The 15,682-nt window shown below is 41.4% G+C and overlaps 1 protein-coding gene across 1 annotated transcript in view; it reads left to right on the plus strand.

Moving 5' to 3' along the window:
- The first annotated feature begins 5,055 nt into the window (after positions 1-5,055).
- enox2 (ecto-NOX disulfide-thiol exchanger 2) overlaps positions 5,056-15,682 on the plus strand; it is a 107,362-nt gene continuing 96,735 nt past the window's right edge. Inside the window, exon 1 of the mRNA XM_072395370.1 lies at positions 5,056-5,212. Coding sequence (XP_072251471.1) covers positions 5,191-5,212 — 22 coding nt within the window. The 5' untranslated portion in view covers positions 5,056-5,190. The remainder of the gene's footprint in view (positions 5,213-15,682) is intronic.

Consider the following 15,682-nt stretch of genomic DNA (forward strand, 5'->3'; position numbering starts at 1 on the left):
TACTAATGGTAATCTGAAGACCTGCTAAGGATCAGATATTTCTTTAATGTCCTGCTATATAAACCTTTTGAATTGGGGGGGTAATTAAAGTGGAACAGCCAGTTTATTGTTATACTTTATAAGACTCCCTCTCTATACACTATTTTATTGAGATCTACTTATTAGAGCTTACTTTTAAACGTGCGTTTTCATATGGCTAAAGGTGGTCGTAATGTAATCAAACACACTCGTTCCAATGCCACACCATAAAAGCAAACCAAGGCTGCTTTCATCTGCTGATGAAAGCAGATGAAATTAGTATTTGATTTGGATGTTTTGCTACACTTAGCAGGCCGGAAAGAACATAATTCAAAAAAAGGGAGGAAAAAAAAAAAATCAAGACATCAGACAAACATCATTCCCTTTGGACACCGAAATTGAATGAGAGCATGCACTGGCTGTTACTCATTACTACTGGGTGACAGGGGTAATTGAATTTTGCCTGGAAAACATTCAGTTTATTTATGACGAGCCTTTTCTGGGGAAAATGTGGACAGCGAAAAACGGCAGCTATGAGTTGGTTGCTTTGCTTTTCTTTTTTTTTTTAAATGTCCCAAAAATGTAGATGATAAATTAGAAACTTGTGGCTAATGATACTATGTTTGTACTTGCTGTTGCAGAACTCCTTTTAATCTGTTCAACGTCCTGCACAGGCTGCTCTGTATGGGCTTGTTTTTCCTGACCTACTTCAGCATGCAAAGCAGGAGCTTACCCATCCAATATTTTTCAAATGCGAGGCTTTAGTCCAAATGTTAGAAGAACACGGGCGCCCATATTTTCATTTCAAGTGTCTGAGGTCTTTCCCACATATCCAGATTGTAACATATCCTGCATTATACATATTATACTATTGGGTTACACACTATGCCGCACTCGAGTTTCGCCTTGGTTAGTCAGCTGGATATTCTGTCAAGTGTTATTTTGAAGCCTCTCCACTACAGTTGTTTTTCTGCTGCCTGTAGTTCAGATTCTTGTTCAATTTTACCTGCAGAGGGAAGCTGTCAGGAGTAACAATAAAAGATATGTATATTTATATATATATATATGTATATATTTCTGTTTTGTCTGAGGTAAATCTCGGTGGGGTTATTGTTTGTCGATCCAAATCATCCTTCAGCAGTGGATGAATGCAAATGTGCAGTTTTAATTAGCAGGAAATAATGGGGCATACTGATAACACTGCTGCTTACTGAAGAGAAAGCCTCGCCTGTTTCTCTAAATCAGTCAACGCGCTCAAAGAATCTATGACAGTATTTGCCCGTGACGGATCAGAGGGTGATGTTGCGCTTTGACATAACCCCACAGCCTGTTTGTGGAACAGCGACACACTGACTTCACTGCGGACAAGGAATTGAGAGAAATTTTGAGTTTTTAAAGGGGAGGAGCTGCACTGTGGCCTTTAGTGGATGCTTTTATTTACTTTTAAAGGGATTTTGTGATAGCAGCGGAAACAGCACTAACAGAAGGACAGGAGCGAAAATCATTTGACCCAGCTGTTAGAGTCCAAGGTTTGTTGACAAAGCACGCAACCCCAATTTGAGCTTGTTTATATTGTATTTATGTATTCTTATTCGTATGTTTACATTGTGATAAAGATCCCTTGCCTTTGACACCATAAGGGTCCACATAAGGTTTTCTTTTGTTGTTGTTTTTTCCTGAATCAGTGCAATTTTCCCAGATCCCAAAGAGGAGCAATCATATTTTAGAAAGGTGCTGGTGTTCCTTCTGTTTATCAGTCATATGGGCCAGAATAGTCACCCCCAGAAACCAAGTGATGAAAAAGGAAATTGCTCTTGCCGTGTCTGTCTACCCTGAGTTTAAGGACAAGCCGAGCAGAAATGATCCCAGCAATGAAAGAAAAAAGCCCAGACAGACACGAAAGGTTGCTGCTGATCATTTTAATAACGTGGCGGAGATGAGGCAGAAGGAGTCTGTTGAAATAAAGAAATGGTCTGCATTTCGTCCAACAGGTGACGGCAGAGAACACGGGGACGGTCTGCAGGACTAATTATCTCCCTGAACGTTTTGCGCTTGAGCTGCACCGCCAACCCTTTGAAAGGAGTCCAACTGATGACTGTCCCTTTATTTAACCTAAGATAGCCTTGAAATCATTCTCCTTTAGTAGCTTTTGCACAGAATGATGGTATTCGCCATATTACTGTTCCCAACAGAGAGTGTTGTGCACCTTAAACATTGTTAAAAATACGAAGGCGACTCCTTGGTTTGGTATTCTTGTGATAAAGTACCAAAAACAAAGTCAGGCTGATTAATGGGTGGCACAAAATAAAAGGATCATTGTGGTTGAGCAAACAACGGCAGTTAAATTGGAGATTTATTGTCAAGAAATTGTTGTCATAGAAACAAACCAAAAAAAGCTGTGTGTGACCACTGACAGGAAGAGCAGCCAGAGAAATGGGACGCGTCCCCTAATGGAACGGTCCTGGGACGACTTGAGCCGTTAGATCGGTGTTGAGTCTTTCTTCAAATTCTTAGAAGAGCATCAGCTGGGCGTTTTGAGTTTGGTCCTGAGTTCACCTCAACCTCTGCGACTGCAACAGTGTGCAAGGTGACATCCCGATGCTTTCTTGTTCCCTTTTTTTTTTTTTTTCATTTGTGTTACGTTTTTTTTTTGTGCTCGGCAGCCGCTTTGCAATTAAGTGTATTGATGGAAGCAATGGGAGCAAACCTTTTTAGGGAAATCTTTACATAGAAGAGGCTTAAAATTAGACTTGAACATCCGCTGAAGCCTCTCAACACTACGGAGAGTGAAAAAAAGCATTTCATATTGCGCTGCAATGGCTTAACGCAGTCATCTAGGGAATTAGCACCACCAGCTGTTTGTGTTAATGTACATTAATTCACATTTTTTACAAGATTTGCCACTGCGTTTGCAAACGTGGCTAATTTCACTTCAGGTTCCGTTTAGTTGCCGTTCTGTGGTCTCTCTGATGCTCTTGAAATCGCTAAAGGTTTGAACGTGTACCGACAAAAGCACAAGACGCTTTAGGGGCTGCTGGATTATTTCGGATAAAACTGAGAGGCGTGGCTTTTGTTTAGGTGACCACGTTCCTATGACTGAAGGCAGCCTAAATACAAGAGACTACAGGAACCAGTAAGGCACAGAACCACAGAAACGGACTCGTCCTTGTAAAGGTAGGGTTCACGTTAGTTTAAGCCAGGCGTTCTTCATGGATTCAAACCAATCTATGCTATGATTGCACATTCATGTACGTGATACTCAGGGGAAGATTTTTATTTTCCAAGCATCAAGAGAAAGATGCCCAAAATAACCACACATATTTATAAAATACCACTTTAACGGGGGCAGTTTGACCAGAAAGGTGTATGTTTTCATTCAAACTTAATTAAACATTTAACCAACCAAGACGGCTGCCTGTTGATTACAACCAACTTTTTCTCATTTCAATGAACTCATCAAGATAAAGAGCTGATGGAGAAACAAGACAAACGCACATCAACTTGGATCTTTCTGCTGATAATCTGTGTGCCGGGCACAGTCTGCACCACAGTTGGCTTTGTTTTTAACACAAACAGGGTCGTAGGCATCTCAACACTGTTGCCTCTTTCCACTGTTCTGTCTTATCGGTGCAAGAAATGCCGCCTCGTTAACCCACCACCGTACCTCTTTGGTAATTACCTCTTTGGTGATTACACACAGCAAGATTGGAGCTACAACATAAGCTGCATCCACAACGTTGATAACAGCGCTGTTTTTTTATGTAGCACATTCTGGATGTATTTTAGTGCATTGCAGTCCAAAAAAAAGCTGTCAGAGGTCAGAGGTCGTGATGCTCTTTCCAATCCCGATGATAGCTGTTGTTGAATTCTGGAAGTTTTCCCACTCGTTTTTTTCCCAAGAGCATCTTTGAACAAATTATAAACTTATCCGATTTCTGTTATCATGAGATTTTTTGATAATTTATTCACAATGAGTTTGAAATGCCAGCGTCTTTCCAGAACACAGTTAATACAATTAGGGATAAAAGACTCTGCTGACCGCTGCAGTGATACATCAGATAACTTTCTCATTGATATTTTCCATGTCTCTGTACACAGCTTGTGTCTGATTATGGAAGCATAATAGTGTTTGCTCTGCTGTTTTTGCTGGTGTAATTAATCTTTTGACAGAGTGTTGATCAAACCAAGACATTGTTCAAGCCTCATTCATTTTTAACTAGTGTACTGTTCACAGCTTGAGAACAGTATTAGGCATTTCTTTTTAATTGCACTATTTCGTTTATCAGAAATCCTCAGTGAAACACAGAAGTTAAAACGGAGGCTTGACTGAATGCAGGTTCTCTGCTGGCACTGCTGTGAAAAGCTCTTGCAGAGATTATGGCAGCTGTTGAATCAACACATTTTTCAATAAATTAAATGATCACACACTCTAACTTGCGCTTGTATTCTATTATTGTGCATATTTTAGATTAGAGCGCGTCTCTTAAGCCTCAGCAATGACGGGAATGTCTTTCAGCACCGTCTGCATACTAAGCATGGCACTAAAGCGATCATCTCTATGCTTCTCCTCCTCCAACCGGCAACCTACGGAATGACACTTTAACAGCACAAGTGTCAAAAGTTTGAGGCAAAATCATCTGGCTCTTTTTGCATTAATCCCTTGTCATTTTAGTTTTTTAGTACAATCTCGGACCATTGCGTACATTTGTCTCGCAGTCACGGCAGGACTGTTTCGCATTGAGACTTGCCGCAGGGGGTGGCATGGCCGCAGCTCTCCATTAAAACACCATCATCTCTTGACAGTTCGCCGGCGCTTGAATTCGCCTTTTATAGCAGAGTGACAAGAAAAGGCTAAGCGGGAGGGGAGGGTGGGTTTGTCAGCGACTGCAGCTCCCACGGACACCCTCGCAACCTCAATAGTTCGCCTGCAGGCTGCGCGCGTCTGAAGCGAACTATTCCGCTTCTGTGGCGAACCGGGCACGTCGGGAGGGCGGGCTCGCCTGTCGTAGCTAAAAGGTCCCGCTTCGACTGGCTGCTCTCATTGCAGTCCAGTCTGCCGAGCGGAGCGGACTGACTGAGGGACAAGCCTCGTCTCCATTCAAGGATTGTACCTCACACGCTTCGTCCTACAGCACAGGACCGACGGGAATCGCAGCTCGCCTTCTGTGGACCATGTTTCTCTTGCAGTACACAGGTACACATTTAGTCAAGTTTTGACTCTACTCTCGCTGCTGGTTTATTTTTTGGGGGATCTTCTTTTGGTTCTGTTGACAGGGGGGGGTGGGTTCTTCTTTTCCTCCACGTTCACCGACTCTCTGCACTTAACATCGCCGCAGGGTAGAGTGCGTGTCCGCGCGAGTTATGCGGCGTTTTGCTCCGTTTTACGGCTTGTGTCTGTCATTTAATAGAAGTTGTGTCAGCACACTGAAAACATCTACTTGCACGTATTTGTCGGGCGTGTACCAGCTGTTGAGACCGCAGTGCAAGAGCCGTGCTTTCTCTCACCAGCGTTTTTTTTTAGGGGGGGGGGGCGCTTTTGATGTGCCATGGTGCGCTCTAACATGATAAACGATCAACACAGATTTCTGTATTTAACTCACTCGTGCTCACCACACACGAGCCTCATCAATTGTGTTGACTAACACACATCTACTGATGCTGGTTAAGGATGGAAGTTTTGGGAATAGATGCTGGCGCCTGCCCACTGCCTCCACATAGTGCCCATTTATTTCCACACGCTCTTCACTCCGGTGTGTCGCTATAAGGCGCATCGGTCGGTCATGATTGGGCTCGTTTCGCGCACATTACGGCGCGCAGGCCTATGTTTGCGGGGATTGTGAGTTGTCTGGTTTCTTTGCTGGATTTCCGTGTCATTTATTCCCCAAGTCGCCACAACGCACAAGTGGCACGACTTTAAATGGGACATTTTCTCCGGGCTCTCAGGATCTAATTAAGCGAGGATGGTGTTTGAACTCTCACATTAACCTGCTTTTTTTCCCTGGCGCTCTGTTCTCCAGCTGCCTCAGTTTGTAGTCATGGGAAATTTAGCTCGGATGTCTCACAGCTTTTATTTTTTGTTGTTGTTGTTTCTGTCCACAGCATAATAGCGGCTTTCCTTGAGCTCATAAAACGCAATGGCTTGTTAAAGGAAAGTCTCCTGGCATTAATTTGCCATTTTCATGGCTGTGAGTATACTGACTCCCACCTCATATATGTATTCATGTTGTACTTTTTAACATTTAGAAATGTAGTTTTCATATTGTGAAGGGTAACCATAAATCTGAAATTAGACTAAATTTCTATAAAACAATAAGTGAGTTTTATTTGCATCTGGCTTTACAAACATTTATGAGGTGAAAGTGTTTCAGTGCAAGACTTTCTTTTAATTTCACTGTGAATAATTGATCATTTCAAATGTAACAAGCAGCTTTATAGAATAACAACTTGATGTCTTGAAGGCTTGTGCCTTTGTTCAGTGGGTGAAAATGAATTTACCTATTTATTTTTTTTGTCCTCCTCTGTTTGAACGGTTTTCCTTTCTTTGCTTGCATGCTGTTAATCTTGCACAGATGGACAGCATCAGTTCCCTTCTCCTCTATTTCCTCCCTTCCAGAGGCACAAACATGCTTTGAATCAAATTGAGTGAGTGGAGGTCGAGTGCCTCCCTATGAGCACTGGGAAAGAAAAGGTCCATCAGACCTTGTGACAGCAATTTACCTCAACGCTGCCGAAGTCCTCTCTGATCAACTGGCAGAGCATCTTTTAGATTGCCTTTAATGGTGTGAAGGAAGGGGGGGCACCTTGCTTAGATCTGTCAGAGGGGCTGGATTTAAAGGGTGCACATAGAGTGCTTGCGAAGGAGCTTAAATATTTCAGCTGGCTTTGGCAGAGAATGATAGTGCTGCAGAACAAATTAGGACTGGATACAGAGCAACACTGTATAATGAGAGGAAATTTGGCAACTTTGGGAACTCTCAAATTTTTTAACTGGTTGCTTTGTGACTCCTGTGGTTACTAAGTAGGATTCTCACAGCTCAAACTGAAGGGGGGAAAAGTGACAAAGAATAAGTGGAAACAACCAGCATGAAAACTGAGTGAAAATATGACTCACAGATGAACCGTTTTAATTTTCTAAAACCAGCGACCTCAGTGAATTGTAGACCTGCCTTTCTGTGAGAAACTTCCCTGCCCCTCTCGTGCTTTAAAGTGCAGCGTTATACAGCATGCACTCACTTAGTCTGCTGTTGGAAATTGTGTCCCTAACAAAAAGCCTTTCACGAACATAAAACCCATAAGTCTGAATCAAAACCTGCTATGTATTTTGATCACAGCTAATACCACAAAGAACACACGGGCCGTTTATTCATTTATCCACATATAGTCTGTTGGACAACGTCAGAGGCATCATGGAGCTCGATAAACCGGTTGGAGCTGAAAGTAATGCACACTTGCTAAACTGCTGTGATGTGGTTAAAGTTATCTTGGACCTGCAAAGTAAACGTGGCAGCTGGATACAGACCAACTGATTTATTCATCTCCAGGTCACAAAGTAAAGGCATTTACTGACTCTGCCTACCCATTGGTATTCTGCTCTGTTGTTGTCACCTGAGTGCTTAAAGCTTAGCTGTCGGACAGGTAGGAAGCTCTTCAGATTACTGATGAGGGAAGTTTTGCACTCAAATGTCTGCTGGTCACTTTTAAAGCTTTGGCTGTGTGTTAGTTGAATGGTGTTAGTCAGGGCAGCCCTGCTCACACAGATGTACAGATATGGCACATACGGCTCCGTGTATTTCTTCTTTTTTTTTTTTCTTTGCATGAAACATGCAATCGTTCAGTATTTTCATTAGCCGGATGTAAAATGAAACAGACTGGCATTTATGTCACTGTCGCAGTGCACAGGCTGCATTTTTTTGCTGCATTCAGACTGGATTTGAGGAAGGAAAATTCTTTGAGCAGATGCATATCTCAAATGGCTAACACGACAAAAGACACGTCATAAATGAGCTAAATCAAAGTAAAGAAGGAAGGATGAGAATATTTACATAATTCTGGCTCACTGTTGCTTTTATTTCCCCTTGTTCTTTTCCAGTGAAAAAGGAAGCCCAGCACTGTTTGACACGGGGACCTTTTGGGAATCAAACCACTAACTGTCCTGTCGATGGAAGACCACTCTACCCGCGTATTCATCGTGCCCCGAGTGTTTTTAAATTGTCTGAATATGGTAGTATTAATTGGTTTATGGAGGTGTAATTTTACCATTTTCTGCCCCAGAGTTTTCCATTAACCACCGCTGTTTGCAGTACATCTAAATAAAGAAGCAGCGATGTGAGGAAATGACAGCTTACCGTTGTGCGTCCATGTTTTTATCCTCTCTTTTTTGACCAGTAGTGACTTAAGTTTTTGAGGGATATTTCTCAAATATCAAATCTCTTTAGTGACGGGTTTAAATTCCTTCATTAGAAACACTTTATATAATTTTCCCCAGTGGGAGCTTCATAGATGCTTCTGCCAGTCACGTGTTGCAAAATGCTCAGTTACATGTGTCCAGTCCCGTCCCTTCATGTGGTTTTATCACTCTGGTGAACCATGATGTTTTTAAGACATTTGGTGTTATAACTTAATAGTTTGACTGTCTCACCCTTGGCCCTGAATCTGTTGCAGACTAATGAAGGGTCAGGTTATTATGATTGAATGGGTCCACTGCTCACCCGTATGTTCCCTCTAGAAACCCTGTTTTGACTCAGCTCAGTTGCTCAGTTGTTCAGGTTTTTGAAACGCAAGAGCATTTTTGGAGCAAAACTAAAGTCTGTTAAAGAAATGTATGTTGTCTTGTGCTGAAGATCCCTGTGAGGATCAGCAGTGTTGGCAGCAGTTGAACCTGCCATCTGGTATTGAGTATATAAGAGAGCTTGGCAGCCTGAAGGCAACCAAGTCTTAGGATCCAACTATATCACAGAGAGAGCTCTTCATTTCTAATCACTTTCATGATAAGCCACCACGCAGAGAACCTTGAAATTGGAGGTAAAGACTTTGCAACCGCAAGCTCGGTTACATGAAGGGTGAAGTGAGCCATCACAGCCTTATTCTGCATTTGCTTTATATGAGCACGTGTGTGAGAAGGGATTGTGGCTGCTGTGCTAAACCCAGCTGACAGTCCCTTTTGAGCGGTGGGGTAAAGAGAAGCAGTTTGAAGAAGCTGGATTATGCTGATCACCGGAGAGTTACTGTACAAGTTTCCTACGTTTTCATAACTTCTTTCAACAACATATAATTAACACTTCAGTCACGTACAACATTATGTGTTTCTGTAATTCTGGCCAAAAACTGATATTTAAGGCTACATGAGATGCAATGCAATTATTCTCTCAGGATTTTTGATTCTTGAACACATTGATTTCCTGTGCTGCATCAGTTCAGACCCTCTATACCAGTCACCACTGCATTTGTACAAACCTTTTTTTCTGTTTGACAAAGCTGCCTTGCTTCGCCTCACTTGGGGCTGCTGATGACATTTCAATAATGTTAAAGATTTACTTTAACATTGGCTAAAGTTAGCCAGACCTTTCTGGAACTGTTGTTTTTTGAGGCCTCCTGTTTGGAGAGGAAGCCAAGCTGACTTCAGCTTTATTTGGCCTGAGTGGATTCGAAGAGTTTCTGAAATAAGTATTTGATTTTGGACACTGAATCTAGAATTGTTTAGAATCGACTTTGAGTCCAGAGTTGTTTGAATTGGGTACGAACTGAACCCTGACCCGGAGAGACAGAATTTAATTTAATCTTTTGACACCTCAACATTCTCAGTCTCAGTTCCAAGAGATTTAACAATGGATGGAGATGTATGGGTGATACATTTATTTTGACACACCACTATAACTGAACTTGATTTAGGAGTATGGTTGGATGAAGAAGCCACAAAAATATTGCACACAGAATCATCCAGAGTTTTGTGACATTTTCTGTTGAGGTTTCGAACCAAATGCATAAATATAATTCTCTCTTTCTCTTTATCCGGCGGTTCCATTATTTTTATTTATTTATTTTTTTGTAGTCTTAGATGATGAATATGAGTCACAAAGTCTATGTTTTATGCTTTAATTACATTTTATTAGGATTTCCTCTTTAAATACACAGTGAAAATCATCCTTTTACTCTTGTGGGAAACCTGAATTTATAACAAGAAACTTCATGACATTTATTACTGCTTTGCTGCTATCCTATGACCATAAGTTGTTTAGGAGTTGACCCCCTTGGCCAAACCTGTGCTCTGCACACACTGTTGATGTGCTGAACATTTCCTCCCCATAGCTGAGAGCTTGGTTCAGTGGTTTGGACCAGAGAAGAGGGGTGTCCAGAGATTGCTTGTTTGGAAAGCAGCCATCACTCTACTGTAATGGAGACTGAGAGCCCAGATTTATATGGCTCTTACTTTAGGAAGAAGGAATGGCTTAAGGGGGGGAAGGAGCTTGAAAACAAAATGGAACCAAAATGGATGAACAGAATGTAACCAACAATGCATTATTAATAGGGTAGTAGAGGTTCTCTGTATTCTGTCTGCTTTGTGAGGGCATTTCACCTCTCACTCAAAGTCAGAAGGAATACAGAGGGTGCTTTCATGTGTTAGATGGTAGAGTAGTTCTGCTGGGCTATTAACCTCATATTCTAAATCCTGTTTACATGATAACTTCCACCCTCTGTGGAAATGAGGCTCCAAGAATTTGGTTAACCCAGGAATTTTCCATCAGCAAGAGACGTTTTTTGCAATGACTGTTTTTTTTGGGGGGGTGGGGGGGCATTTATTTCCGTTTTGCACCAACACAATCACGTGCACAGATCGCTGCTGTGCAGGTTCTTTTCATAGCACCAGAGGGGAAAAAAGTACCATCTGAAATGTCACCAGAAGAGCTCTGAAAGGTTTGGTGTTTGAGCTCAAAGGAGCCCTGTACTTGCATGTTTATGGCACCGAGTCAGACCCCCACCTCTGAGAAAAATGCAAGGATTTTTCTTCCTTCAGCACATCTTACTGGACAATATTAGGTCTAGCCTTTTTTCTTTTTTTTTTTTTATTCTACCTCCTTCTCAGGAATGAGAGGTCAGCATTTACAGAAGGATGATACAACACCAGTGGAACATTTTTACCAAGGAATGGGGGAGTAGTTTCTCATCGGGTTCTTCAAATTATAGCTCTGTCTATTTTGAACCATTGGAATGCATCTTGAGGTCAGCAATTGGGTGAACTGAAGAGCTCTCAGTGTGACATTATAGCAGTGAATTTAACTGTGGACATTCACATGGATGGTTTAAATGCACATTCAGATCTCTGGCTTTCAGAGTTTCACAACTTGTCCACAACTAGTCTGGCCTGTCAAGTTTTCTAATTTCAGATGCACTTATTAGAATGTTTTCATTGATTTTTGATGGGACTTGATTCAGAATCAGAGCGTCATGCTCCACAACAGCACCAGTGTCCAGCCATACCAGCTCTGCCTTCACAGCGGATGTCGGCTTGGCTCTGTGACGCCCTCTGCCGCTGCGACAATCCCTCATTGAACAGACCGAGTGAAAGGGGCCACGGAACTGCTTTCTCAAGAATTTTTGGAAACTACCCTCTGTTAGGATTCCTGAATCGGCTCCCACAGTCCATCATTAGCCTTGTTTTCTTTAAAAACATGACAACAGTCTTGGCATTCATTAACTCGTTACAGAAGTCACAGTCGTACTTTCGGTTAAAGCTCAAATTACCCTACTACCCTTTAGGCAAGTGTCAGCAAAATCTCTGAGGATAATCTGAAACACAAGCAGTCATAAGGGGCATTGAGGGAGTTGATTGCCACTGCACCTGTTTGCCTTCTCTTTGAGTTCACATGCTTGATGGGAAAAGTATTTCCGAGAGGCACAGAGATAAGGGGGGAAACTTTAGGGACATGGTACAGAAGCACTGGTTATGAAGATGAAACATATTGAGCTGAAGCGCGATTTTACTGACCGGTCTATGATTTCCGTGACTCCTCAGTGTTCACATCAGCATTCTCGTACCACAGCAGTAATCCCCCTGATCAAAGCCAAAAGGGGCAGATTTAACAAACTGGGCAAATCAGCATGTCGTCTCAAGTCGTAATTGGCACCAGTGGGAGTGGTCTTTTCTGTGTTGGAGCCTTAAACTGTTGATCTGGAAACACATGCAAGACCAGCTCATCTAAATGATGACAGTAGCATAATCAGGAGCCTGTGATTTACCATCAACACAGGCACCATTTGTTAATGATAAAACAAAAATAAAAAAAAGAATAAAACAAGAACTGCAAAAAGTTTTGATGTTGTGGGTATTGCACGAGTCCTTCTAGTTAGAGCTTTAGGGACATGTAGTTAAGAATTACATGGTTCTGTTTAAAAAAAAATGTTTATCACTGGATCATTTTCTTTCTAGCTTGTTCTCCTCTTGCCAGTATTGTGCAACACTTGTGTGTGTCCTACACATTATCTGTCAACTGCACGTTTGAGGGCACTTTTCTGCAAACCTTGGTTAATAATCCTGCATGATTTATTTAAATGATCCCCTGAATTTTGCGCTTTGAAAAGGAAACTCATATAAATGCATATTAAAAAAAGGCCAGGCATAAAAATACACATTTCAAGTGCTGATATACTGCTGGGCCTCAATCGTAAAACTGTAAGCGAGAGTCTGCACAGTGTTTGTAGTTTGTGTTCTGAGAACAAAACTGATTTTGCTGTAATCACTGTTTTCCATTTATGGATGCATGTTGTGTGTTATTTCCCTCTGTATTCTCTGTTAAAGCTTGAATAAAAGCTGTCTGTAAAGAGCAAAAATTATTATTACTCCGTAGCTTAACTGTTTAATTTTGATATTAGTTTGAACTGTAACTAATGACGGGATGAAAACTTACATGTTTTTGATGGAGTGACTCCAAAAATCAGGTTTTAATATACAAAGGATATTCTTCTGCATTGGTATGTAGATGGGGCCACACATCATTAACTGCTTGTTGAGCATCCCCACTTTGCCCAAACTGATCTAAACTAACTAATCTTTCTCACCCATGGCCCATCCACCATCTTACATTGCTATACATTAGGATAGTTATTTAAATAATCAGTGCTAGATGCTGAGTGTCTTTCACAGTGGAGGTTGTGGCCTCTGGGACATATGCTGACAACAGCTGACTGAACATCACAGCTCTGAACACAGCCATTACAGACCGGGACGTAATTGGATTCACAAATCAGCCGTAGCTGCAGGTTTATTGTGCCAATGGCCTTTATGGGTCATATATCAGAGGCTGCTGGGCAGTTCATCAGCAGAGACTTGGTGCGAACAAGAGACCACTGAATAAGAGACCTTAAGAGAAGCTACTCTGTTTCCTTTTTCCTTCAGAAGCAGTTTCCCAATGAAATGTTGTCAAGTATTATATCTCAGACATGGCCCCTTTTTGTTTGGTTGGAATTGTCGTTCTCACTCTCCTGGCCAATTTTCTTCTAGATCACTCTGTTCCTTTTCTTGCTTTGTAAAGAAACCTGCTCCTCCAAACAAGCTCCACATCCTCCACCCCTTCTAGACTTGTCTGACATGTCCTGTCTGCTAGTTGTCTACCCTGTTGACAATGAAATTTTTATTCTTTTTATAACAAAGGAGATCGATGTGAAAGCGCATGTCTGCTCGTGAGACCGGGTGGGAGGAATAGCTGAGGAGAATCATTTTGCTGTCTTCCTCTCAGTGAGTTGAAACATTCTGCAGATTCTCAATCATGCTCCCTTTGCTTGTCCCAACAGGAGTCAGAGATGTGGATCAATACGAAGATTAATTATTGTGTCCAAGTTGAGGATTGCACCAACAACCTACGACTGAGTGCCTAAACGCTTACCCTGATGAGTGATGAACTTGAGCTTGTTAGGGTGGTCTCTGGACCGAAGCTGCCCTGAGAGTAAATTAGACTCGGCTCCAGGCTCAGTACAACCCAGTTTAGCACCCAAAGCAGGCAAACCAGAGGTCCCAAAGCTTTTTTTGGGTTTAATGTAGCCACATGGATATAAAGTATTAGTTTATCTCTTCTCGTAGGTATTACAGGTGCAAGGGCACCCTGTAAGCGGTGGTGGAATGATATTTCTCAGGAGCTCCATGCCTTCAAATGATACATTTTCTTGTTTTATTTACATAAACTGTGGAAAGCTTTTCAAGAAACGCCATGACATGACAATGTATTTATGATTAGCACATAAATGGACATGACTGCATATGCATACTGTAGTATATTATTTCAAGCATGTCTACATGGGGCTTGTTTAATATGTTTGTGCAATTCATCAACGTGTCCCTGTTGAAAGATATTGATATATGGTTTCTTGAAATGTCCGGTGTGTCATGCCAATAAATCAGCAGCATGTGTTGGGGTGTAGCCCTGAACTGCACAGGCAGGGAAAAACGGCCAACAGCAGAATGATGAATTTCCCTCCTGAAGGCCACTGGAGGATTCCAGTTGGCTGAAGACTCGTTGAAAGCATCAGCTGAACTTGAATTAGTCACTCTCAGGTGTCACTGGCAGGTGCCAGGGATTATTACGGTAATCTCAATCCTTGTTTTAATCAAAGAGGATAATAATTGAAAAGCTGTCAAAGCAGCATGTAGTTCTCAACTTTGTCCACCTCACTGAAAGAATTACTCATCGTTTAAATGTATGTTTAAAAGTCCAAGTGTAGTCGTATTGTTCAGGGTGGAGGAATGTAGCCATGGTCATTTCTGTTGTAATTCACTACAGTGTAGAGAAAAGACGATCTGCCTGAGGACATTTTTATTATGTGGCTTCTAACAATGTGCTCCTCTGGTCTTTCTTCTACATCAGGTCGTGTAAGAGTCAGCCTGCAAGAGAAAATCACTGGAAATATGCTTATAATGCTTTGATAATATTCGCTATTATTAAAAGTTAAAAGGTTGACCCGTAACAGTATGCCTGAATAGCAGAAAAATGAGCAAGGGAAATTACTTTTTTATGGTTTTGATTGCAATTCACTTGCGTCCAGTAATGCTTTATTAGACCTTAAAGTGTGGAAATATTTCTGCAGTATAAATAAAAGATAAACGATAAGGAGGACATATGATCATCATAATGAGTCATTATGAAAGGCTGTTGTTGGCAGGTATGACCTGTACCTGTCCTTGTTGTAGTAGACGTGAAGAAGCCTCTGGCTGAATCACTGTTTTGTGCTCTTTTAACTATGTTTAGCAAATTGTGACCTTGTTTTTTTTTTTTCCGCAATTGTCTCCAGGCAATGCATAGCTGCTCCATAGCCTGTTGTACTTTTCTTAAGACAACAACTTTTCTATTTTACCTTGAGGAATAAGACATTTTGAAGACATATTTGCTCAATTATGTCTCAAAACCCCAAGGAAATTTAGTGTATATATATTATTTCCCTGGGATGAAAGAATGAAAAACAAAAGGTAAACGATAAGTCCATATAACGATTCATACATCTCAGTCATATTTCTGTGTCTGTCCGTTATTTTTTATTACTTCTCTTTATTCTTGGATTCACTTGATGTAAAAGTGACTGATTTGAGAGTGAAGAGCATATTAAGAGCTGGTGAACATCATAGATTGGCCTTCTTGTGCCTGTCACACAATTATGTTTCCATTCTCTCTCATATCACTTC

This window comes from Leuresthes tenuis, unplaced genomic scaffold (assembly GCF_036924035.1).
Source record: "Leuresthes tenuis unplaced genomic scaffold, fLeuTen1.0.hap1 SCAF_11, whole genome shotgun sequence".
NCBI classification, from domain to species: Eukaryota; Metazoa; Chordata; class Actinopteri; order Atheriniformes; family Atherinopsidae; genus Leuresthes; species Leuresthes tenuis.